Below are 26,224 nucleotides of genomic sequence, written 5' to 3'. Positions count from 1 at the left end.
GTACTTCGATATTTACCATGGTACTGAATGATTACCATATTCATATACCATAGTATTTACACAGTACTCCAAGAAACTTCAAGGAATACCATGGTATTCGTCTAAAAAACATGGTAGTACCCTGATCATTTTTGGTGTATTTTTGTTAAAGGTATATTCAATGTCTTTGAAGTTTCCTGTTTGGTTATCTTCATAGTGAAGTGTTTCCATGGAAATATTGTATACACGGAGCTGCTACCAAACACAAGTGTACTGATTGTGAAATCACATAAAACTGCACACAGATACACAGCAATGACCATTTAATTATTTATTATGTATTTGCTCTGAAATGGCTTAAAAAGGTGATTTTTTTTTTACTCAGAATAACCATATTTTCAACCAAACGGCTATTGTAAAATACGTACATAAGTAAATATTAGTACAAGAACTAAAATAATATTTTTCACAAAATGAACAGAAGGAAGAATTATATTTAATTATATTTATCAATATAGTAAATAATAGTCATAAACAACAATATTTACTGTACTATCTGTGAACACATGAATGATGACAAACAAATGTTTTGACCTGATTCAGTGAAATTGGTTGAACTGATCTGCGGAAATTACTCCACTCTAAATTGATCATATTTTTGCAGATGGTGGTTTAAACCATTTTACACTTTTACAAATATCTGTATTAACGCTGTCATACATGCAAATCATAAAGCAAGGAGGTTGCACTAAACTAGTCCACTGACCTTAAAAATGTCTTAAGGTCACAGCAATATTCACAATATATATCGATCCCAACTTAAAGGGGTCCCAAAAGCGCACCCTTGGTGTGCTGCCAGTGCCCCCGCTTAATAAGGCGCCCCTGTGTGTTGCATACATTGCATATATGGTTTTTGCACCTCTGCCTAGTCTGGTACACTAAATCAAACACACCCAACATCAATAACTAAGCAAGATTAAACTGTGCAAACAAACATGTATTTATTTATTTTTTCAGAAGTATAAACCTAAAAAATGCACGTTTATTAGCACAGGTGAAACTGCTTCAGAAGTACAAAAATGAAAGAATATATTTTTTTTAACTAACCAAACACACCAATCACATGCACAAATTAAACATGAACTTTAATGAAATTCCAAGACTGTGCAAATGAATAAGAAATCATTAAACCACCAAATTAAGGTAAGGTAATAGTAATTATAATAATAGTAATAATAATAGTAATAATAATAATATAAATGTTTCATGTATTTATGCCTTTATATGAAGCGTATACTTGCAATTTAACAGGGTCTCGTGTCCCAAAAGCATCGTAAGCCTATGTAGATCGTAGAATCCATTTTATGATTCATCTTAGTTTTGCGGCCCTTTTCCCAAAGCCATCATAACTTAAGTAGTACTTAAAAATGCTCATAGATTTACAAGAGCTCTGGAGTAATCATAGAGCGCTAAGTACATGGTAAGGACACAGGCTATGCAGACTCCTGCAGGACAACTGTGAAATTACACGTAATACAATTTAAATACCAATAGCTAAACTCTGATCATTTAATATCATTATACATACGTTAGAGAGAGAAGGAAAAAAGTCGATAACTCGCTGCCCTGTATGGAAATCATCTGAATATATTGGCTCCTCATCCTCATCTCCTCTTCCTCTCTGACATCCAAGGGCGCTCTCGCCCGCACAATGAGTTGTGTAGTCCCACACATACACTGATCAGCCACAACATTAAAACCACCTGCCTAATATTGTATAGGTCCCCCTTGTGCTGGCAAAACAGCGCCAACCTGCATCTCAGAATAGCATTCGAAACAGGGGTGGATTTCCCGGGGTGGCATAGGGTGGCAAATGCCACCCTAAGAAAAAGCATTTCTACCCCATCTGGAACATAGGTATCCAAATGTATAAAATATAAATGTAAGTATATTATAGTTGATGTTGTCATTGTGTAGGGGTTTATTCATTTCAAACTGCCTAATCTCTCACTGAACGCACAAATGACTACAGACCCATAGTGTGATTGATTACAGCAGCAACCAATCCCATGATTGATTACAGCAGCTGCAGCGGCCAATCACAACATCGACTAATTGCCTACCTACTATTGCAGCGTGTGTACAGTGTTTGGGTTCTTGCGGGTTGATGAGCTTAGTTCCTCAACAACAATGACCACATGGGGGAAAAAAAGGTAAAAGATGAATTTCTCAGTTGTGGGTTGAGACGGGTGGGATGAGTCCTCACCACTTTTTGAAATATCTTTCGTCAGGTACAGTATGTGTATAATCCAGATGAAAAATCTCCAGTTCTTTCTATTTCTGGCGATCCAGCGCTGGAATGTGTTATTTTGAATGTTATGATAAATGTTTCTTGCAGCTGTTATCAGTGTTGTTTAGTGTCGGCAGTTTTTCAGCAGCTTGCTCTCTTTTCTGTGTCCTCCATTGTGATGGACTTTTTGGCTGTATTGTTTGTGTATATGTAGAGTGTGTGTGTTTTCTTTTTCTCTTTCTCTCCCTCTCTCTTAATCGCTCTCAGTAAGCTGATTGTTGATGGTGCACACTGGTGCACAGTGTGTTTCCTCCCTATACAAATTGAGTGTTTCATGGCTGGGTTGTGCGATGGGAGATGGCTGTGTGTGAGCTGTGTCATCTTGTTAATGGGCGCTCAGGCGCATATTGACATTTTTCTGAGTTCCTGCTGCTGGAGCGGAGAGTTCGTGATTGTCGCTGTCTGAATTTCGGAGTTCACTGTTTTTCATATACAGAACTGTCAATAAATGTGTCTGTGTTTCCGCTACTCTCGTCTCCCCGCATCTGTTGTTGCATTTTTAAAGTGTAACACCCATCCACTGACGTACAGATGCAATCTTGTTTTATTCAAATAAAAAGTTATATCTGGGCAAATTAGAATCCAAAACCTCTAAAAACTAAAGGCAAAAAGTTACCACTAGATCAGTCAGTCATGTTCTTAATGCTGATCTATGTATTCATCTACTGACTAACAAAATCCCAAGACTGATAGTGGCAGATGTAGAAATTAAATAACCATATTATGTGAAACATTTGGGTGCTTGAATCGGTCATTAAGAATGACCATTGATTGAAACATTCATGAGTTTGCAGCACTGCACCCCACAGTACAATTTTATGTACAGTTTATTTTTATTTAGACCTTACTTTGTGTTAATCTTGACTTATTCTAGCTGTAACAAAGTTGATTGGCCTGCATAAGCTAGTGACATTTAGTCCAGATTGCCGGTTCTACATGTGAAGCTTAGGAACATTTAGAATTTGTTGATGTATTTAATAGACAATGTCTTGGTGCTCTGGAGATATACAGTTTGTTACTTATTTTTTTATTATGCAAATGTTTTTTTATGTTGGCAAATCAGTAGCAAGATGGTTACTATGTGGTTCCTGTGGAAATGCAGTTGTATCACAAATGAATGGACATTTGTAATTTGATAGTGACTGCAATTAATAAACTAGTACTTGTTGCAATGAAGCTTGGTACCTTCATCCATAAGAACCCTCATAGTCTGCATGCCACCCCATAAAAACATTTCTAGATCCGCCCCTGATTCTGAGATGCTATTCTTCTCACCACAATTGTACAATGCAGTTATCTGAGTGTAACACTTAAAGATGGGAAAGGAGGAAGCTGGGACCGGCTTGGCAAACACATAGACATTTAATAACACTTTTCAGCATATAAAAAGCACTGCTTTTCAGCCAGCTGCATCAAATCATAAAGACAGTCAAACACGCAGACAAGCTTCGTACATCTCTCTCCCGTCTGCCGCTGTCTCTTGTCCTTAAATACTCCCGCCTCCTCTCACTGGAACGCGAGGCCGGTGTGGCGTGCAGGTGGAAGACATTTGCCACTTATCTTCCCGGCCTCGCTCTGCCCAGACGCCTCTCAGCTCCGCCCTGCTCACCACACTGAGTTACCGCAGACTTTGTCAGTTCGAACCAGTCTGGCCATTGTCAGTTGAACTCTCTCATTAACAAGGCATTTCTATCCGCAGGACTGCCGCTCACTAGATGTTTTTTGTTTTTGGCACCATTCGGGAGTAAATTCTAGAGACTGCATCTAGTTGTGTGTGAAAATCCCAGGAGATCAGCAGTTACAGAAATACTCAAACCAGCCTGTCTGGCACCAACAATCATCCATGCAATTATCTAATCAGCCAATCGTGTGCCAGCAATGCAGTGCATAAAATCATGCAGATACAGGTCTGAGAAAAAAATTTATCTCAGTGATTTGGACTGTGGCAATGATTGTTGGTGCAAGAAGGGCTGGTTTGAGTATTTCTGTAACTGCTGATCTCCTGGGACTTTCATGCACAACAGTCTCTAGAATTTACTCCGAATGGTACTAAAAACAAAAAACATCCAGTGAGCGGCAGTTCTGCAGATGGAAATGCCTCGTTGCTGAGAGAGGTCAGCAGAGAGTGGCCAGACTGGTTCGAACTGACAAAGTCTACGGTAACTCAGATAACCGCTCTGTACAATTGTGGTGAGAAGAATAGCATCTCAGAATGCTATTCTGAGATGCGGGTTGGCGCTGTTTTGGTGGCATGAAGGGGACCTACACAATATTAGGCAGGTGGTTTTAATGTTGTGGCTGATCGGTGTATTGTGTAGCATTGCTGTTACTGTTATCACTTTTGGAAGTAAAGAGAAGTCCTTACTTTGACTGGTGAATGTCCCTAAAGCGCAGCTTCCACACGTCTCCTTATTTTGCGCTCCGCAATAATGGTGAATCTCATTATATTCAATTAATGCTTGTCATTAGCAGGACCATGCACATAGAAATATCATCTCCTTGTATAATATGCACTGTAAGAAAACTACCGCATGGCATGTTGCTTGGCTAAGTGAAGAACACAGAATTCTGAAAATTATTTGAAAGTACTGTAAATTCCTTAAAAAAGCATTAATACATTAGAATAGATCCATACCAATACATTTATGTTGCCTATGTTTTTGGAATGATAGCGCAAAATTCAGGGCTCTTTAACGCAATAGTGGCTAACTGGACTGACCAACTGTTCATGGCAGTTTTCTGCCAATTCGGAAATTTGACCGCTCTAACGCAAGTAAATTCCGTAAAAAGGCATTAATGTATAGATCTATAAAAATAGACTAATGTAATTCCTCAGAGTGAGAGTGAATGAAGAGGGCAACATTCAGAGTTGTTCAACACAACAGCAGCTGGCACTCAGCCAGGCCAGCCACCAATGAGCAAAAGTTTCCCTCCAGTTAGAAGTGAATATCAAACAAGCAGAAATGGACCTGGTAACCTCCGTATAAAGGCCTTAATGCATAAGAAAAGATTATTAAGCCTAAACTGAAAAGGAAATGAAAAGCAATTCAGAATAGGTCACCATTGTTTATTGCTAGTATCCTATGCTTTGTAAATAAACTTGATACAAAAAAGTGATACAAGTGGCATGAAGACTGAAACATGTGATCCGTCAGTGCCTGCTTCTGCCAGCCAGCGAGAGATCAAACCCCTATCATACACTGCGCTGAGCGAACAATGCAAAGCCGAATGCTTTATGTTTACGCAACCCACTTAAAGTGTAGAGATGTGCTTGGTGCCAAGTTGGAGCTTAGTGGGTTGCGGCACGCGAATGGTCTGTCCACTCTTTTGCTATTGCCTGTGTGCCAACCCCTCTGCGTGGCAAAGTTGGCACATGTGCCTTCGGTTGTTGACCCATGGGCAAGCCTTTTAAACTACCACTCAACATACATACAGTTCACAACCCCATGCTAATGTGAAGACACAACGTCGAGTGAGTGACAGATAGGGAACGTCATGGTTACTTTCGTAACCTCCGTTCCCTGATGGAGGGAACGAGATGTTGTGTCCCTCCTGCCACAACGCTGAACTACCCGCTGAAATGGCCGGACCTTATATCGGCTCCTCAGCATAAAACCTGAATGAGTGGTTGCATACCAGCTCCTTTTATACCCGTATGTCCGGGGGAGTGGCATGCAAATACCACTCGCCAATTTTCATTGGCCTTTTGTCAAAGACCAGAGGTGTCTTGGGCTCCCAAGAGTGACCCCTAGTGTCACTACATAGACACAACGTCTCGTTCCCACCATCAGGGAATGGAGGTTACACAAGTAACCATGACGTTTCACATTTATGGCACAATCTAGTGGTTATTTGTGAAAAAAAGTGGTTTCAATGTTCAATTCATGCCCACCACACACACACACACACACACACAAACATATACGTTTTATAAGATGTATTTGAAGTGTGAACTAATATTTCTGTGTATTTTCATATATGCAGCCTGCTCTTTCATTTTAAAGATCTCATTATTTTACATTACAAGCTATTATGATGTCATCTTACCATAAGTTCCTGAGACTCCCTTTTTTAAATGTCAATATAGTATTTGTTGCATAAAATACATATAGTGCATTCAGAAAGTATTCAGACCCCTTCATTATTTTCACATTTTGTTATGTTGCAGCCTTATGCTGAAATGCTTTAAATACATTTTTTTTTTTTTTTTGTTCACATCAATCTACACTCCATACCCCATAATTATAAAGCAAAAAACAGATTTTTGATAACTTTGCAAATTTATTAAGAAGGAAAAACTGAAATATCACATTGACAAAAGTATTCAGACCCTTTGCTATTTTTGGCTGCATTGAAGGTTCCCAAGACCACAGTGGCCCCCATAAATCTTAATTGGAAGAAGTTTGGAACAGTCAGGACTCTTGCTAGAGCTGGCTGCCTGGCCAAACTGAGCAATCGGGAGAGGAGGGCCTTGGTAAGAGGGGTTACCAAGAACCCAATGGTCACTCTGGTTGAGCTCCAGAGATCATGTGTGGAGATGGGAGAAACTTGCAGAAGGATAACCATCACTGCAACACTCCACCGATCTGGCCTTTATGGCAGAGTGGCCAGATGGAAGCCTTTCCTCAATGCAGTGTATAAAATAGCACCTAAAGGACTCTCAGACTGTGAGAAAAAAGATTCTCTGGTCTGATAAAATGAAGATTGAACTGTTTGGCCTCAGTTCCAAGCATCATGTCTAGAGGAAACAAGGCACCGCTCATCACCTGCACAATACCATCCCAACAGTGAAGCACGGTGATGGTAACATCATGCTGTGGGGGTGTTTTTCAGCGGCAGGGACTGGGGGACTGATCAGGGTTGAAGGAAAGCTGAACGCATCAAAATACAGAGATATCCTTAATGAAAACCTGGTCCAGAGCGCTCAGGACTGGGCCGAAGGTTCACCTTCCAACAGAACAATGACACTAAGCACACAGCCAAGACAATGCAAGTGTGGCTTAGGGACAACTCCATGAATGTCCTTGAGTGGCCCGGCCAGAGCCCGGACTTGAACCCAATCGAACATCTCTGGAGAGACCTGAAAATGGCTGTCAACCGATGGTTGCCAACCTTACAGAGCTTGAGAGAACCTGCAGAGAAGAACGGCAGAAAATCCCGAAATCTAGGAGTGCAAAGCTTGTCGCATCATACCCCAAAAGACTTGAAGCTGTAATCGCTGCCAAAGGTGCTTCAACTAAGTACTGAGTTAAGGGTCTGAATACTTATGTCAATGTGATATTTCAGTTTTTTATTTTTAATAAATGTTGCAAAGTTAACAAAAATCTAGTTTTTGCTTTGTCATTTTGGGGTATGGAGTGTAGATTGATGTTTTTTTTTTTTTTTTTTTAAAGCATTTTAGCATAAGGCTGTAACATAAAATGTGAAAAAAGCTGCAACATAACAAAATGTGAAAAAAAATGAAGGGGTCTGAATACTTTCTGAATGTACTGTATGATAAAAGATTTATTGAAAAAGAATATTTTATTCATATTGTATTTGATGTGCTGAATTGAACTGCGATTCATTTAAATCCATATTTATAGACCAAGGAGAGTAAGTTGTCATGGCCAAACTCTCAAACATTTGGTATCTCTGAAAAGCCCAGGGAGTCCACTGATAATACCTCAAAATTTACCACTGTAGCATGTATCGGCTAAGAAAAACTTAAATAAAAAATGTCCTACACAAAAACGAATTGCTGGGCCTCAGGAGGATAATGACCTTTTAATCCTAATGCATCAAACATGATACATAAAAAAAAAAAAAAAAAAAAAGTGCTACGATTTCTTTTTATAGTTTGTCTAATAGTACTAAATTTTAATGTCAACAGTTTAATGTGAAAAATTTAGAATTTTCTAACAATTCTTTCATATGTCAGGCTTTACAGGGTTAAAATAGGGCCCATGGTCTGTGTGCTTAAGAGTGAACAGGTGCTTTGTTTGCACATGCTGGGCTGATATGCTTTTTTCAGTGGTCAGCTTTTCAGAGCGCTCCGCATGCATTGTGAAAGCAAAGTGACGCAGATTTACGCAATCACAAACATTTGTAACTGCTAAAAGTTATAAAACATATCTAAAAACAGGGCACGGTACCACATAAAAGGAGGTGGTGACAGCTTTTCACCAGATGTTTTGTGAGCAACATTGCAAACTGGCAAATACACTCTGCACTTTCAGTTTTTTGCCAAAATTAAAGCTCCAGGCATAATCTGCATAAAGGGAGCGGCGGAACTGCATCTCTGTACATACAGTATGGGCCATTCCTACAATTCTGTGACATTTTGGCTTTGAAACTTTTGAAAAATAAAACATACTTTTACAAATATCTTTATGTTTCATCATTAAAGGGACATGTTAAAGATTGTATTAGTCATAGTTCTCTAGCTAAATGACTAAAAAAATTACGTTAAACATTTCCAGTTAAATGGGCGGGGTCAGGGTGGAAAATAACGGGGTGGACATTCAGTGGATAAATTAGCCACTATATGGTCTGTGATTGATATCTAGTAAACATATTTGTAAACTTATACTGAGGATTTTATTAATGTTCTCATAAATATATGGAAATTTTAAAATTTCAATAATTTGCCATTTATCTTCCCATAACAGGGTGGACAAGTTATGCTTGACCACATATGACTAACACCACAAAATAAACAATGTTAGGGGCAGAGGAATGAGAGTTCAGACAGGAGACAGCTCTGGGGAAAAAGCTGTTCCTTAGCCTGGTGGTGCATGCTTGGACAGGTCTGTACCGCCTTCCAGAAGGCAGGAGGGTGAAGAATATATAGTAGATTGGTGGAGTCTTTGATGCACAGTGCTCTGGTCTGGCAGTGCATGTTGTTTAGGTCTTCAACGGCTGGTAGCTGGGTGCCAGTGATGTGTTGTGCAGTCTTGACATCACACTGAAGGGCTTTGCGGTCTACTGAGGTGCAACTGTCATACCAGACAGTGGTGCAATATGTCAAGATGCTTTCAACTGTACATCTGTAGAAGTTTTCCAACAGTTGACTGAGGAGTTGGAGTTATTTGAGCCTTCTAAGAAAATAAAGGTATTTATGTGCTTTTTTAACCAGTGTAGAAGTGTTGAGGGTCCAGGTTGTTCTCAGTGCACCACTGCATGATATTTTGCACCTCTTCCCTTGAGGCGGATTGGCTGCAATAGCAGAAGACCACATTGGGTTCCACAGGATATTTTCAGCTTGAATGTGCAGCTGACAAATCTGCAGAAATTTTGGATGCAATCATGTCCGCATGGACCGGAATCTCTCTATGTTTCCAACATCTTGTGGAATCCATGCAATGAAGAATTGAGACTGTTTTGAGAGCAAAGGGAGGCCCTACCCAGTATTAGTATAGTGTTCCTAATTGTATGTATGTATTGTATATCATTGTATCATATGTTATATTCAGCGTGGCTGTTTGCACTCCAATAGTCTATAGGCAAAATATAAATTTTTGACAAACTGCATTGTCACTGGGGCTGCTGTGGCATGGGATTAACGCCAGTGTGCCTGTGCCTTTTTTGACCCGGATTCGATTCCACGTTTGTCGCATAATTTTTCCCATTCTGTTTCCTGTCTCCACTCTCAATATTTTCTTGAATACTGCTTATAATAATTAGAGCTGTCAAAACACACGCGATTAATTTAAAACGGTTAATGCGTTAATTTTTCTTAATCGTGAAAACGCATTTACTGATTTGACACTAAATTCTGGTATTCTATTCAGCTCCGACACTGCCTTGAATAGGGCAGAACCTTGCAATGTGTCTGCCTGGGGTCATTCAAATGAGGCACACGCCAGAACACACACACTTCACAACAGCGATTCCGTGGCTGTGTCTCGTTTGGAAGGATACATTCTCCGGAGGTCACATTTGTCGGCCGCATACGTCATCGAGGCTGTCTCGTTTCAGAAAAGCAAGTAGGACACTTTGAATGCAGCCTTCGAATGCGACCTTCTTTCACGGGAATTCGGAGGATGCATCAGGTGTATCCTTCATGGGCACTCATAACCCACAATTCTTTGCTTCAACGGAAATGTCAAAAAAAAAAAAAAAAAATGACGCCAATTTGCCCGTAAATATGATGTTCAAACTCAAGCAATGTTGATTCCCAAGTTGAAGTACCTCAGTAGATGAATGCAGAATATATAATATGTATAATTATATGAATATATAATTAAAATAAAGTATTAGACTAAAAGTACACCTGTAAAATCTATTTTCTTGTCTCTTTACATCATTATAATTCTTCTAAAATGTACTTTATACATTCCCTTCTAAAGGGACTTTTGTTCCCTTCTCACTCAAAGCGCTCGCGCTTGTTAAAGAGTGGTGTGCTGTCATAGCAACCATGTTACATTCTGTTTCCATTCGTCCTATGAAGGCCATCTCGTTTAAATGAGGCTTGTTTAAAGGAGGACACTCGGTATACTGCAGCCGGAGGATGCATCCTTCCAAACGAGATACAGCCCATGCCTCAGATCAAGTGATGGAGAAAGGACCTCTTAAAACAAAACAAGATCAGATGGGACTTGAGACAGAAATTAAGTACTTTGCAGCTCTGTAAGGCGCAATTTTATTTCAACAGAGGCACTTCAAGTCTTAACTATCATGTAAACGCAGAATGAGACATTTTATTTATGCGTCTTTTATATGGAGTACAAAGCGGCGTTAGACGGTGGTGTTGACTCGTGAATGCAGGTTTGCGATTGCTCTAGCTAATCAGATCTGCTGGCCACAATCTGCTGGCCGATTAATGCTGTGGAGGATGAGAGTTTAAGAGATTTAATGCACATTGCAATGAATACACAACCTATGGAAAATATTTTCCAATTAGTCAACCTCTTTGGGGAACATTTAATGTTACTTGAATTTATGCTATTTTAGTGCATTTCTAACTTAATTCTGTGGAAGTTTTTGTTTATAAAATAATAAAATACAATAATGATTTAATAATGCTTTAATAAAGCATTATTGTTACAGTGTCTTTTGTTTTCTTTCCTAAGAAGAATATAGATGCATTTTGACTGGAAAAGAAAAATATATAGAGTCATTATAGAGTCAAAATGTAATCGACTGACAGCACTAACACACACACACACACACACATATATAAATGAAGGTAGTTTTACTATAGTACTACTGTAGTAACCATGTTTTTTGGGCAGGAAACATAGATATGATGCAATTAACCATGTTTTTTCTAAAGTAATACAGTGATAATATATTGTAGTAACCATGTGTTATTTTGTGGTTACAATTATTTTCTACAAAATACCATGGTGATACTATGTTTACAGTATCTGTAGAGGACGTCATGACAGATACATTTTGCAGTCGTTTTTTTTTCAGATCCCACTCTTTCATCCCCATTTCATGTAATCGATGACACACACTTTATTTTAATAAACATTCACAAAGTATTTTAAACGTGGAAATAAAATGTCAAAAGGGAGTCATAACTGAAAGTAAACGTTGTTCTCGCGCGATTGAAGGGGCTCGGTGAAGATCGGGCGAGGCATTCTGTCCAGCATTCTGCTCAATCCTGGAAAATCACTATATTGTTAACTGAGAAATGGCATCATCAGTAGAGTGTCAGATTGATAACTTGGTACTGTTACCAAGGATGTGTAAAAATCTTGGTCTTACAGATATTTGGACACTGTACATTTTTTTCATCAGTCCATAAGATTTATTCTAGAATAGATAATTTTTTTTATATCTAAGTCCCTCATTTCATCTGTTGTTGATTGCTCAACTGGAAAAATCTTAGACTCAGATCACGCCCTGGTGAGTTTTGAGAGAGAGATGTTGCCACATACGGAGAAAAAGAAATCATATAGTTGGCACTTTAATGTATCCCTTTTGCAAAATCCTGAATTCCAACAAATGTTAAAGGCTGAAATCAATGTTTACATGGAGACTAACTGGTCCTCAGTATCCTCTGTGGGCATGGCTTGGGAGGCACTTAAGGCAGTTCTTAGGGGTCGGATCATACAGTATGCCTCATCCACCAAAAAATCCAAAGCTCGAGAACTCATGGAGTTGGAAGGGAATATTAAAAGTGCCGAGGCAGAGCTGAAGCGCCGAATGTCGTCTGATGGCCTCATTGAAATACAGATATAATACTATTTTGTTGCGGAAGGTGGAGTTTTGGATATTCAGGGCAAGACAGTCATACTTTGAGTCGGGGGACAAAGCAGGGAAGCTTTTGGCTAGATATATAAAGCAGAGAAAGTCTTTTTCTACCATTCCCTCAGTGAAATCTGCCTTTGGTAAAATATTAACCTCGGCCATTGATATTAATAATGCTTTTAAAAAATTCTATCTCGATCTCTATAGTTCCATGTCTTCATCTACTGATGAAGATATTAGAAACTTTGTGGAACCATTAGAACTCCCTAAACTGACGACGGAGCAAAAAAATGATCTTGTTTCTGAGATAAACTTGGAGGAGCTTGGCGAGGTAATTAAGGCCTTGCCTGCAGGAAAGGCTCTGGGGCCAGACGGCTTTGCCGCTGAATTTTTTTAGATCTTATGCTACAGAATTGGCTCCCCTTTTGTTAGAAGTTTATACGGAATATTAAAGAATGGAAATCTTCCGCCAACCATAACACAAGCCATGGATCAGTCTGATTCTTAAAAAGGACAAAGGTCCAAGCAAGTGTAAGAGTTACTGTCCAATTTCCCTGATCCAGCTAGACGTTAAAATATTGTCAAAAATTCTGGCTAACCGATTAAGTAAAGTTATGACATCTCTTATACATATAGATCAGGTGAGGTTTATTCAGGCCGCAGCTCTTCTGATAATGTTAGGCATTTCATCAATATCATGTGGTCATGTGGTGAATGATCAGACTCCGGTTGCTGCCATCTCACTTGATGCCAAAAATGCGTTTGATATGGTAGAATGGGATTATCTCTTTAAGATTTTGGTAATATACAGGTTTGGGAATACTTTTATTGGATGGATTAAGTTACTTTATAGACACCCGGTAGTGGTGGTACAAACAAATGGATTAATTTCAGATTATTTTACTCTGGATAGGGGCACCCGGCAGGGTTTCCCTCTTTCCCCATTATTGTCTTGCCCTGGAACCATTAGCAGCTGCGATAAGAAAGGAAGATGATTTTCCAGGGGTGGTAGTGGGAGGTATGGCGTATAAGCTTTTGCTTTACGCAGATTATATTTTATTATTCGTCTCCGAGCCCACTAGATCTATGCCCTGCCTCCACAGAATTATTAATTCCTTTTCTAAGTTCTCAGGATACAGAGTTAATTGGTCTAAATCCAAAACTTTGGCTCTGACAGCATAATGCCCAGTAACAGCTTTTCAGCCAGGCGCCTTCCAGTGGCCCAAGCAGGGCATTAAGTATTTGGGCATTTGATTCCCAGCAAATTTGTGCTATGTAAGTTACATAGGCTGATTGACAAAGGTGGGCTAGGTCTACCCAAGATTTTGTTTTATTATTATGCATTCGGTCTGAGACATTTGGCTCATTGGTCGCTTCCACCTGAGAGAGCCCCTCCCTGGTTTTTTATTGAACAGAACGTTCTTGCCCCTATTTTGCCATTGCAAAGCCTTTCTATTAAACTAACCGGAGAAGTTAAGTTTTGCACGCGTATGGACAAAAGTGTCCAGAGTGTTTAATTCAGACATTTATTTAAATGTTGCCTTGAGCATACAGCTGAACCCATAACTCTGCTGGTCAGAGTGGATTGTGAGGGAGGTTAATAGCTCAGTGACCTATATGAGAGTGGATTGTTGAGATCCTTTGAAAATATTAGGATTCCCTGATCTCAGTTCTTTAGGTATTTACAGCTGCGCCACCTGCTCTGTACTATTTTTGGGAGTAGCATACACCCTCCTAAAGAGGCAGATACTTTGGGAGTGTTTATTACTGATTTTGGAAAAGGACATGAGGCCTGGGGGATGGATTTTGGGAGAAAGATTTAAACTTGGTATTGGAGGAGGGAGTGTGGGGTAGGATTCTAATAAATGTCAAGTCTACATCTAGAGATGCAAGGGTGCATCTGATGCAATTTAATATTTTACATCAATTCTATTGGACCCCCTGTAGATTGTATAAGCTTGGTCTCAAAGACACACCCACCTGCTGGCGATGCCAATCAGAAGACAGGGACACAACCCATGTTTTTTGGTGTTGTGTTAAGATCCAAGAATTTTGGTTGAGGAGTTTTATGTGTGAGGTATTGGGCACTCAAATTTCATTTTGCCCCAGACTCTGTATTCTAGGCAATGGGATGGTTATTAATATAGGGTATGTGTACATAAAGAATTGGGTGCTGGCTGGTGTTGTGATCGGAAGACAGGTCATACTTTTGGGAGTGGTGCACGGAGTTGGGCAGGGTGGCGGCATTTGAGGGGATGATATATATAGAAGGCTGAGCAACATGGGTTTATTTAATAAAAAGAGGGGCAGTTATGTGGACTTTTTGGAGGGCTCTTGGGGGGAGACAGTGAAGGGAGATAGACAATGTTAAATGTGTCTGTGCATTCTTATTGTTTTTTTTTTGTTTTGTTTTTTTGCTTTGTTTCTAAATATTTTGTTGATTTATTGTTTATTTATGTGTCATTATTAATTTATTATCAGACCACTGAGGTGCGCGTTTGTGTCAGGTGGGGGTGGGGAATGTTCGGAGGAAAGAGTTTTAAATTCATATAATTTGATTCCATATTTTCTGTCATGTTTATTTAATCTGTGACTGGAATCAATAAAAATTGTTAATAAAATATATATATATATTAAAAAAAAAACTACTGAAATTACTCAGTCAAGAGCAGTGAATGCTTTCTCGTTTTCTTGTTATGGTTGTTTGATTATTATAATGACACACTAGATGGCAGCAGGTCTATTAGCTTACATTTACACTTACATGTCCGTCATTTTAATACAAATCCGCTTTTTTCTCTGCTGTTTACGTTCACTTTAGACATCACTCTCTGTGTTTACATGAATACCTCACCAAGACGGGCATTTTGGCGGAATTTTGAAATGTCTTTGACAGTTCAGGCACGCATTAGAGCGAGCATTTTCGGAACACACGTGCATGTTCTACACACACACATACGTCACCTGTCAATCAAACAGGGCGCAGTTTACATGCCCTGGATTACTTTCAACAGCAGAATAAGAATATGAACTGACACAGGCCTAGGCTATCACAAATATAGCCAGTTATTTTTTCATTATTGACGTTTTAATCAGTCTGCTTGTCCGGTCGGGCAAGTAAAATTCTCTTTCACTTGCCCCTTTAAAAATCCACTTGTCCCAGACAAGTGTTAATGTCGAACCCTGATTAAATATTGTATTCAACATTCTCTGATAACAATTTTTTCTTCTGCAGTATAGCTTCTAAAGTAAATGTACATTGTTTTAAAGGAGTTTTAGATATTATTTTGGAAAACAATCCAAAAAAGACTAATCAAAAACTTTATTTTGTTCCAGTGTATAATGGGCTAAGACTCCATTCTCTCACCTTTATGTTCACTTTCTCTTATTAATAGAGCTGCGTATCGCAGATTTTTTTCATGATGTGAAAGTGTCTCACATATTTTGATTCACTACGTCGCAAGCCATCACCTTATAATCTAACTGCAGCAATGTGTGCAAGTGATGATCGTAATTGAAACTAAAATTGTATTAATCGCCCAGCCCTACCTTCAGCCAAGTCTGAGGTCCTGAGCGCTCTGGACCAGGTTTTCATTAAGGATACCTCTGTATTTTGTTGCGTTCAACCCTGACCAGTCCCCCAGTCCCTGCTGCTGAAAAACACCCCCCACAGCATGATGCTACCACCACCATGCTTCACCGTTTGGATGGTATTGCACAGGTTATGAGCAGTGCCTGGTTTCCTCCAGATATGATGCTTGGAATTAAGGCCAAACAGTTTAATCTTCATTTCACCAGACCAGAGAATCTTGTTTCTCAAATCCAAGAGTCCTTTAGGTGGTTTTTTATGTCTTGCACTGAGGAGAGGCTTCTGTCTGGCCACTCTGCCTTAAAGCCCAGATCGGTGGAGTATTACAGTGATGGTTGTCCTTCTGCAAGTTTCTCCCATCTCCACACATGATCTCTGGAGCTCAACCAGAGTGACCATCGAGTTCTTGGTCATCTCTCTTACCAAGGCCCTTCTCTCCTGATTTCTCAGTTTGGCTGGGCGGCCAGCTCTAGGAAGAGTCCTGGTTGTTCCAAACTTCTTCCATTTAAGGATTATGGAGGCCACTGTGCTCCTGGGAGCATTCAGAGCAGCCGGAATTGTTTGTAGCCTTCCCCAGATCTGTTCCTTGACACAATCCTGTCTCTGAGCTATGCAGGCAGTTCCTTTGACCTGATGGCTTGGTTTTTTCTCTGATATGCATTTTCAGCTGTGAGACCTTATATAGACAGGTGTGTGCCTTTCCAAATCATGTCCAATCAATTGAATTTGCCACAGGTGGACTCCGATCAAAGTGTAGAAACATCTCAAAGATGATCCAGAGAAATGGGATGCACCTGAGCTAAATTTCAAGTGTCATAGCAAAGGGTCTTATTACGTATGTCAATGTGATATTTCAGTTTTTTTTTTTTAAATAAATTTATTATCAAACATCAGGTTTTTGCTTTTTTGTCACTATGAGGTATGGAGTGTAGACTGATGTGAAAAAAAAATATTTTAATGCATTTTAGCATAAGGCTGCAACATAACAAAATGTGAAAAAATGAAGGGTTCTGAATACTTTCTGAATGCACTGTACATTAACAAACAATAAATGTGTGGCTTTTACAGACCTTGGTTACTAAATAGCTGGACATTAATTAATAATTTGTAAACATTAACAGTGTGTGAAGTGGTGCAGTAAAAAACAAAACACGAGCTCATTTATAAATCATTAATAAAAAAGTTTTATGTCATCTGTAAGCATTCAAATGTAGCCTACATTAACAAATGATCTGTTAATCATTATATAACATTTGTAAAAAGCATTTGTAGATTTGTTGAAAGCCATATATGAATGAAAGCTTAACATTTGTAAGTTTTTGAAATTACATTAAATAATGCTTAACATATCATTAGTTAATGTTAGTTAAATTCATTAGTAAACAATAACAAGCACATTATCACATATTTCTAAATTTGAATATATATTAATGAATGGTCTGATAAGTTTTATATAATGTATATATATATTAAGTGTTACCCAGACTTCAAATAACTCAAAATAATTTTGCTGAAATTAAACAATATAAATACCACAAATTGTACTGTGGACTTAAATGTCACAGAATTGAAGGAATGACACATACATACAGACGCTCCTGCGCAAGACGCTGCACAACGGTTAAAGAGTTCCATCTAGAGCTTGTTTACATTGAAAAACAGTGCTGATGGATGCAAAAACACGTTCAGAGTGAAAGGCCTCTACATGTCATGAATAGGTGCATTTACTGGTGTTTAAAAAACATAATTGGAAAACAATTAACATGCACTCAATTGCTATATTTTTGACAACATTCTCCTGCTTCTGACAGAAAACACGTCAGAAGACGTGCGCTTACTGTCACTGATCTTTCCTCCAACCACTTCCGTCAAGTGTGCATAATTTTCCCCTTAAATAGGGGTCAACTCCTTATTACACAGGATGGTTGGCAACATATATTTTCCTTTTATTAATTTGAACTTATACTGCTTCAGCATTAGAGTGTCTCTCCACTCACTGCCATAAATTCCCTCAGTCATTGATGGCAGTGACAGTGGTTGTCAGAGATTGGGAATAGTAGAATTGAAGAGATAGTGCACCAATTACAAAAAGAATTGTCAGTTTCACAAAACAGCATGGGATACACGTAAAGGGAAGCTAACATGAGAGTAGATTATGGACTTCTGAAGCAGCAAAAAAGTGGTTATATTAATATAATATTAATCCTTAGAAGTCGTTATATGCAAACAGCCCTGGGAAAAAAGCATACATTTTATACGTGCATATGGCCCCGACTAAACTGATGTATATAGTATTACTCATATTAATACTCATAGGCATTATTTACGATTATGTTTTATTGTTGTAGTCTAATTATTTGGTTACCATTTATTATTTGGTTACCAGTGTCCAAAAAGGCAAAAAAACTAAACATATTATTAAATATCGGTTCCGCATATTGTTGCATTAATGTTCACAAACAGTATTCCGTTGCTTGACTGTTTCAATCTTTTTTCTAGCTCTGAGCGTGGAACGAAGAAGAGCTTTGCCGTGAGTATCCTCCTGAGACCCGAGCGTGACTGCTGTGTGCATTTTCCATTCTTTCTATCCCATCCTGTTTACAGCCGCATTTGAGGTCCTCCTAATTGGGGCAAGACAGATGGCCCGAGGAATCCTTGTACAGTCTGGAGTGAGATTGCCAGCTCTGCGCAGCTACTGTATATAGATGACGTCACAAGACAGCTGCATGTACAAACTGACTCTTAAAGAGGCTGGACAAGCTATTGGAATGGGCCAGGATGAAAATTAAGCTGGCAGTATCACAAAACCATTCTATTCGTAAGGGAGTTAGGAATAACCAGATATCGTTTGAGGTGGATAGGGAAAGAATTCCAGAGTTGGCAGAGCAGGCTATTAGAAGTTTAGGGAGAGAGTACACCACAGATCTTTCAGACAAACACATGGCAGGGTTGGTCCTGAAGCTGAAAGAGGGCCTAGATAAGATAGATCATTGTCATCTCCCAGGCAAATTCAACATCTGGTGTGACCAATTTACTGTTTACCATCACCTGATGTGGCCATTAAAAATGTGTGAGATCACTGCAGCATCAGTGGCAAAGATGGATAGCAAGGCTAACAGTTACATTAGGAAGGGGCTGAGTTTGTTGCATTGTCTTTCAGATGTAGCACTGTTTGGAAGAAATGCCTTACAGCTTCCACTAAAGTCCATCATTCCGGGTTACAATAATAATAATAATAATAATAATAATAATAATACCTTTTATTTATAATGCACTTTTCTTACACTAAAAGTGCTACAAGATTGAATAAACATATAACATACAACAGCAACCACCATACCAACAAATTTAAAAAGGCTAAACACAAAATTACTAACATACAGCAGCAACCACACATAAAAATAATATTAATAAATGTTAAAAGACTACCTTAAATAAATGAGTCTTAAATAACTTCTTAAAACAATCCAAGGTTGGGGCATTTCTAATAGTAAAAGGAAGAGCATTCCATAGCTTAGGGCCTCTGAAAGAGAAAGCTCTTTCCCCATAGATTTAAGTTTGCAGGAGGGCTGCTGAAGTGCAAATGAATTGGCAGAACGAAGAGAAGGGTAGGGAGTGTAGGGCGCAACAAGACTGCAAAGATACTCTGGTGCAATACCATGAACTGCTTTATATGTTAAAATTAGAGTTTTAAAATCAATACAAGCATGGATGGGAAGCCAGTGCATCTGAGAGAGCACAGGGGTAATGTGTAGACATGGTGAGGTGTGTGTAAGAACACAAGCAGCAGAGTTCTGAATATACTGAAGCCTATTTAAGGTTTTTGCTGGAAGGCCAGAAAAGAGGGCATTGCAGTAATCCAGCCTAGAGGTGATAAAGGCATGGAATATTGGTCGGGCAATATTTCTAAGGTGGTAAAAGGCTGTTTTGGAAATATTTTTAATGTGTGCATCAAATGTCAACTGAGCATCAAAGATGACACCCAGGTTCCACACTTGAGAGGAGGGAAGCACAAGGCTGTTGTCAACCATCAATTTAAGATTTAAGTCAACTTCACATGTAGCAGCCAGTGTAACAATGAGCATGAGCTCAGTTTTGGAACAGTTCAGCTTTAGAAAATTATGCTGCATCCAGGTACTAATTTCATGCAGACACTCCATCAGCACAGTTCAAGTGCAGTTAATATCAGGGCCAGTGCTGATGTAGATTTGTGTATCATCAGCATAGCAGTGATAACCAAGGCCATACATCCCAATAATCTGCCCGAGGGGAAGCATATAAATGCTGAATAGAGTGGGGCCCAACACTGACCCCTTTGGAACACCCTGATGCACTGGTACAGTCTCAGACTTATTATTACCCAAGATGACAAACTGAGAGCGATCTGTAAGATAAGATCTGAACCAGTCCAGCACTGTCCCAGAAAGACCAAGCCAGCTGTGCAGCCTGTCCAGTAAGATGGTGTGCGATATAGTGTCAAATGCAGCACTGATGTCTAACAAGACCAAAATTCTGCATGCACCTGTGTCAGCTGCAATAAGGAGGTCATTTATGACCCTCACCAATGCTGTCTCAGTGCTATGCCCATTTCTAAAACCTGATTGAAATTGTTCAAATAAATGATTTCGAGATAAGTGTGTATGTAATTGTGCTGCAACAGCACGCTCCAGAACCTTTGCCAAAAAATGGAGATTGGATATGGGCCTATAATTTGACAAATCAGAGGCATCACATCCAGACATTTTTGGGACTGGTGTGATTGCTGCTGTTTTTGAGTGTTGGGGGAACCAATCCAGAATTTAATGAGGAGTTCACAATTGAGGTGATATGAGGACTAATAAATAGAAGACAGCCCTTGAGAACAGATGATGGACGGGGATCAAGAATACAGTTAGCTGAGTTCATGGACATAATGATTCTGACAATGAAATCAATATCGACTGTTGCAAAACTCGAAAAAGCATGAGTCACAGGATTTGTTGGTAGAATCTGAGGCAACTCAGACAGAGGGACAGAAGCTATTGAGTTGTTTATATTTTCAATCTTACCAGTGAAATAATTGAGAAACATATATCTTAATACATTTGGATTATCTGCCCCATCACTAATGATTTTAGAGTAGTAATCCTTACGTGCAGCATTGAGAGAGTTGTGATAATCAGTTTGGTGTTGAACAAACATATACCTATGAACTGTTAGTCCAGACTTTTTATATTGCCGCTCTTGTTGCCTACATCTGGCCTTCAGTAAACGTAACTCCGTTTTATACCAGGGGCATGGTTCCCTAAAGGTGACAACATGCTATCTCAGAGGTGCAAACTCCTCCAACATAGTAGACAAAACAGAATTATAGTCCTCAACCGAATTAAAAATTGGAAGCACAGAAACGAGTTAGAGAAGAGGTCATAGTCCAAGTGCTTGATGTTTCTAAATGTGATAACACATTCAATCAAAGACTTTGAAGTTGAAGTGTTGAGTTCAATAGTAATGAGCTTATGGTCACTTATGCTCATTTCAGTGCTGTTCAGCGACTGAATAGCAACACCAGCGGAGCAAATGCTCCAGAGGCAGTTCACTGATTTAGGTAAAAAGAAGGGGCCATGCAATGCATTGCATGAAAGGAAACCAGATTAATTTTGGCGCCCGGAAGTGATTAGACAATGGAGGTCGACCTCGGTCAGCAGCTGAAATTTTTTATCAAAGTCGCCATTACGTACTTCGGAACGAAAGTAGTGTAATGGTCGACATCACCCAGAAAAAGTCATGATGATTGAGCTTATTATCCCATGGTAAGAGGGACTGGAGGCAGCCTATGAGAATAGAAGTTAAAATATGGTGATCTGGCTGCAGAGTGCAAGGAAAATGGATAGAGGAATGCCACTCACCCTGTGGAGGTTGGGTGTTGAGGATTCATGGGAACTTCAATGCAGTGACTATTGGAGGACACTGGTATCGCTGGATTGGCATTAAAGTCTCTGAAGGAAATGGCAGAGGAAGCTGAGAAAGGGAGCTTCTTGCTATGGTTAAGGAGGAAGGACAAAAATTGGGGTGTGTAGAAGTGAGAAAGGCAGTATAGAGAAAGTAGAATAGGGAACATTTGTAATGTTTTAGATTACGTGTGGTAAAACTATGCCAGGGGAAGAAATACTAAAGCTGGTTTCTGTCTTGTATGCTACCTAGGGTTATTGGAGAGGTTGGTGCATAGTGTTGTGTGGTGAGGTAGTATTCCATATGAAATCGGGGCACTGAGCACACATTAACAGTGCCAGTGAGGCTAGCACAGCCTTAACCACTGGGTTAGTGCGTATGGTCGAATGGGAGGTTATACCATACGGAACCGGGGGCACTGAGTATGCATAAACAGTAGGGCTGAAACGATTAGTCGACGTAATCGACAATGAGAAAAATATTCGTTGTCGAATAGTCGTTTGATCTCATTTAACGTAACATTAGATCACATTCATCTCTAATGATGACATGCGAGAGCAGCACTGCAGTTCGCGCCTGACTGAGGAGAGGAAGAATTACACAGCTCACAGTCCAGATGCACTCTGAACTTTCCAAACAGCTTCAGGTGATGTAGATTGCAAAGTATGAGGGAATTATAATTCAAAAATTCAAAATAAGTAAATACAGAAGCACTCTCATTGTGGAATAAGCGGAGCCAGAGCTCTTTAAAGGAAACACCCCGGCATTACATGTAAAATGCAGTTATATTTAATGCGTTATAGCTTTACAAAAGTTCAAATAATACGGAAGCAGATCATTTAAATAACTACAAACTCCGAAACTGGCATTTCTCTGTGCGATCAGCGCTATGAGTTGAGCGAATGTCCCGATAGAAGGGGGAGAAATTGAAACTGCACCTGGCTGATGCACACTCTGGCGCGGGGACGCTCTTCCCAGCTAGCTTATAACGTGATGGCGCGACTTACTGAATCATAATATATGTGTCACTGTGCATTCTTATTGCAGCTTTATTAATAATTGGATTGAAGTGAACAGAAAGGTGAGAGAGGGTATCTTCGCCCCATTATACACTGCAACAAAATAAGTTTTTGCTTTGTTTTTGTTTTGGCTTGTTTTCCAATATAAATATCTAAAATTCCTTTAAAACAACATACATTTTCTTTAGCAGCTTTACTGCAGAATAATTTTTTTTTTTATCTGAGAATGTTGAATAGAATATTAAAAATACAAATATTTTAAATAACCTAAAAATCCTTTAAAAAAAGATGCATTCACCTGAGAAGCAGCATTTAAGATATTTAGACTTACTTTTAGAGAATAGATCTTGAATATAAGTATATCTTTACTGTACTCGCAGAAGTATAACCAAGTGAAAAAAATACACTTACTGTATATACAAGATACACGTATATTTAAGAGACATTCTCTTAAAGCAAGTCTAAATATCTTATATGTTGCTTCTCAAGTAAATGTATCTTGTTTTAAGAATTTTTAGACAATTTTAAATGGAAAACAAGACAAAAACACTTGATAACAATAGGATTTTTTTGCAGTGAAAGTCTTTACTGCATTAAACTTAATACAATTATTTTTTCCCTTTAATTCAGTGAATGTCATTTAGAGGTATTTTTAAAAGATGATGTTGTCCTCTTTATTGTTAGTAAGCACGTTTAATACAACCTTTTAAGTCAGGGCACAAGCTGAATAATCAGTTAAGAGCTAATGATTAATCATTGCAATAATCACTGAATAGTCGAATAATCGCTCTAATAATCGTTACATTAATCGATTATCAAAATAATCCTTAGTTGCAGCCCTAATAAACGGTGCCAGTGGGACTAACAAAGCCTAAGCCACCAGGTTGCAGCAGATGTTAGCATGGCAGATGCCTTAGGACGTGGGGTTGGATTTCTTTGTGGGGAAGTTATTGAACTTTGTCTGCATGTTAGGACATGTAAAGGAGGAATGTCTTGATGGGAAGGCAAAAATCAGAGTCAATGGAAAGAATCTGGTGTCCTCCCATCAAGAGATGTTCTGGGATTAATGGGGCAAAACATCTATGATGGGTTGCTCCCAGCTGATGACCCTGCAGCTGGAAAGAAGACACTGGTGGAGGTGTGACAGACAATGACGTCCAGCACGTTTTGACAGCTATCTGTGCACCTGATCAATAGTAGCTTTAGATACTGTATTTGACTATTGGTTAATTTAAACCAATTTTTCTGCTGAAAAATGTTGTTTCAGAGAAGGAACAAGTTATTATATTTTGTAAATTGGCAAATAGTGGTCAGTGCTGATTTCATAGTTTACATAAAGTAGGCTTACATATGTAATATGTAATTGAAAAAAGGTTCAGTACCAAGACTGCCTCCTCCACATGAGTTAAGAATGCGACGTGCTCTGGTTTTGGCATCTTCTGGAAATTTGCCGTCTTCAAGAAGATCTGGATAAGAGCACAATGCCAAGACCTGACAAACAAATAAAGCACACATAAAGTATGTACAGTACAAGACATAATATTGAGAATACAGTGTGAACTGCACCATATTACACACACATGCACACTCACTCACACGCACACATACCTGTCTGAAGAAAGTAATGGGTTTTTGACCCATAGCATGACAGTCACCGATGTTTGCTTTAATGACCTCAGTGAAAGGCTTCTTCACACCCTACAGAGATGAAGAGATTATGAGGAGGGGGGAGAGGAAATAAAGACAAAGACAATAAAATAGAAATAGGAAGTACAAAAGAACACTTGACCATTCAGACAATATCAAGTAAACAGAGATTGTGTTCATCATTACAGAGAGCAGATGTGAATACAGACAAAAACACAAATAAGAACATAAAAAATAATTCACCCAAAACTGAAAATTCTGTCATTATTTTCTTCCCTTCGTGTCATTATAAATCAATAAGACTTTTTTTTTTTTAGTTGAACACAAAAGGCATAATGTTCATGCTTTATATACAGTGACCAAGGGGCTGTCACATTTACAACGCCATGAGGGTAAGTAGATTATTGCAGAATTTTTGTGTCTACTATTCCTTTAAAAGGGTTGTCATATCGGAGTCACCCGATGCCATGCGAGGATCGGACGTGTGAACAGCGAGCTCTGCGCACTTTGCTAGTTTTAACACTTTTAATGACATAAACCTGTGAGACTTGATACACTCTGTTCCATAACTGTTCTAGGAGGACAATATGTCAAAGAATTCAAAATCCTCAGGCTCTGGAGACATTAAAAGACACTTACATGCTCAAGCTGACACCCCCGAGCAGGCCGCAAGCCTGGGAGTCAATTTAGTCTGGGAAGTGCGGGAAATGCAGCAAGAGATGCTGAACATGTCAGCAATGCTGACGAAGGTCGTTGCTGACTTGGAGGATCTTGCTGTGATATGTCGATCGATCACTGCCATGGAGGCGAAGTTCACTGATGTGGTTACAAGAATGGGGGATGTCGAGAAACGGATCAGTTACCTGGAGTCATCGGAGAGGGAATTATCTGCTAATCCGCTAGTGACCAAGGTGGATTTGGAGTGTGTCTGGGAGAAGCTGGAGGACATGGAGAACCATAGCCGGCAGAATAACGTCCGAATCATCGGAATTCCTGAGGGTGAAGAGGGACAGGATATGGTGAAATTCCTGGATGGGGTCTTTCCGAATCTGCTCGACGTAGCAGGCCATAAGCTGGAAATTGAGCGAGCTCACAGGGTTCCTGCTCAGCGATCAGCAGAGGGAGACAGGCCCCGATAAATTCTGGCCAAATTTCTGAGATCATCCAATAAAGATCTTGTGTTATGCAAGGCGAGGAGTAAAGGAAGGCTTTCTTGGAAGAACCAAAGCATTTTCTTTTTCCCAGACTTTGCAAATTTGACGAGAGACATGTGATCGATTCAAGGAATGCAAGAAACTTTTACATCAACGGAAGGTCGCTTTTGCACTGATATTCCCAGCCAAATTGAGAATAGATGTTAAGGATGGCCATAAAACATTCACATGCCCACAGCAAGCGATGTCCTTCATAAAGTCAATGGAGTGAGTAAGTCATCTTGTTGTACTCACATTGCAGCCGAGTGGACCAGCTCTCTGAACATTCGCTTGACTGTTTGAAGAATCTGCGCACTTTTGTTGTGCTGGTTCCACC

At 39.3% G+C, this 26,224-nt stretch overlaps 1 protein-coding gene across 5 annotated transcripts in view; it reads right to left on the bottom strand.

The window, feature by feature from the left end:
- The window catches only part of si:ch211-217a12.1 (alanine aminotransferase 2-like), a 75,682-nt gene that overhangs the window by 13,803 nt on the left and 35,655 nt on the right, over positions 1–26,224 (bottom strand). For all 5 annotated transcript variants that reach the window (XM_051666769.1, XM_051666771.1, XM_051666767.1 and 2 more), the window contains 2 exons: positions 24,656–24,745; positions 24,430–24,538 (listed from right to left, as the gene is read on the bottom strand). In XM_051666769.1, the coding sequence (XP_051522729.1) occupies positions 24,430–24,538; positions 24,656–24,745 (199 nt within the window). The remainder of the gene's footprint in view (positions 1–24,429; positions 24,539–24,655; positions 24,746–26,224) is intronic.

The sequence above is a fragment of the Myxocyprinus asiaticus genome, chromosome 32 (assembly GCF_019703515.2).
Source record: "Myxocyprinus asiaticus isolate MX2 ecotype Aquarium Trade chromosome 32, UBuf_Myxa_2, whole genome shotgun sequence".
NCBI classification, from domain to species: domain Eukaryota; kingdom Metazoa; phylum Chordata; class Actinopteri; order Cypriniformes; family Catostomidae; genus Myxocyprinus; species Myxocyprinus asiaticus.
This window is presented reverse-complemented; position numbering and strand designations above follow the sequence as displayed.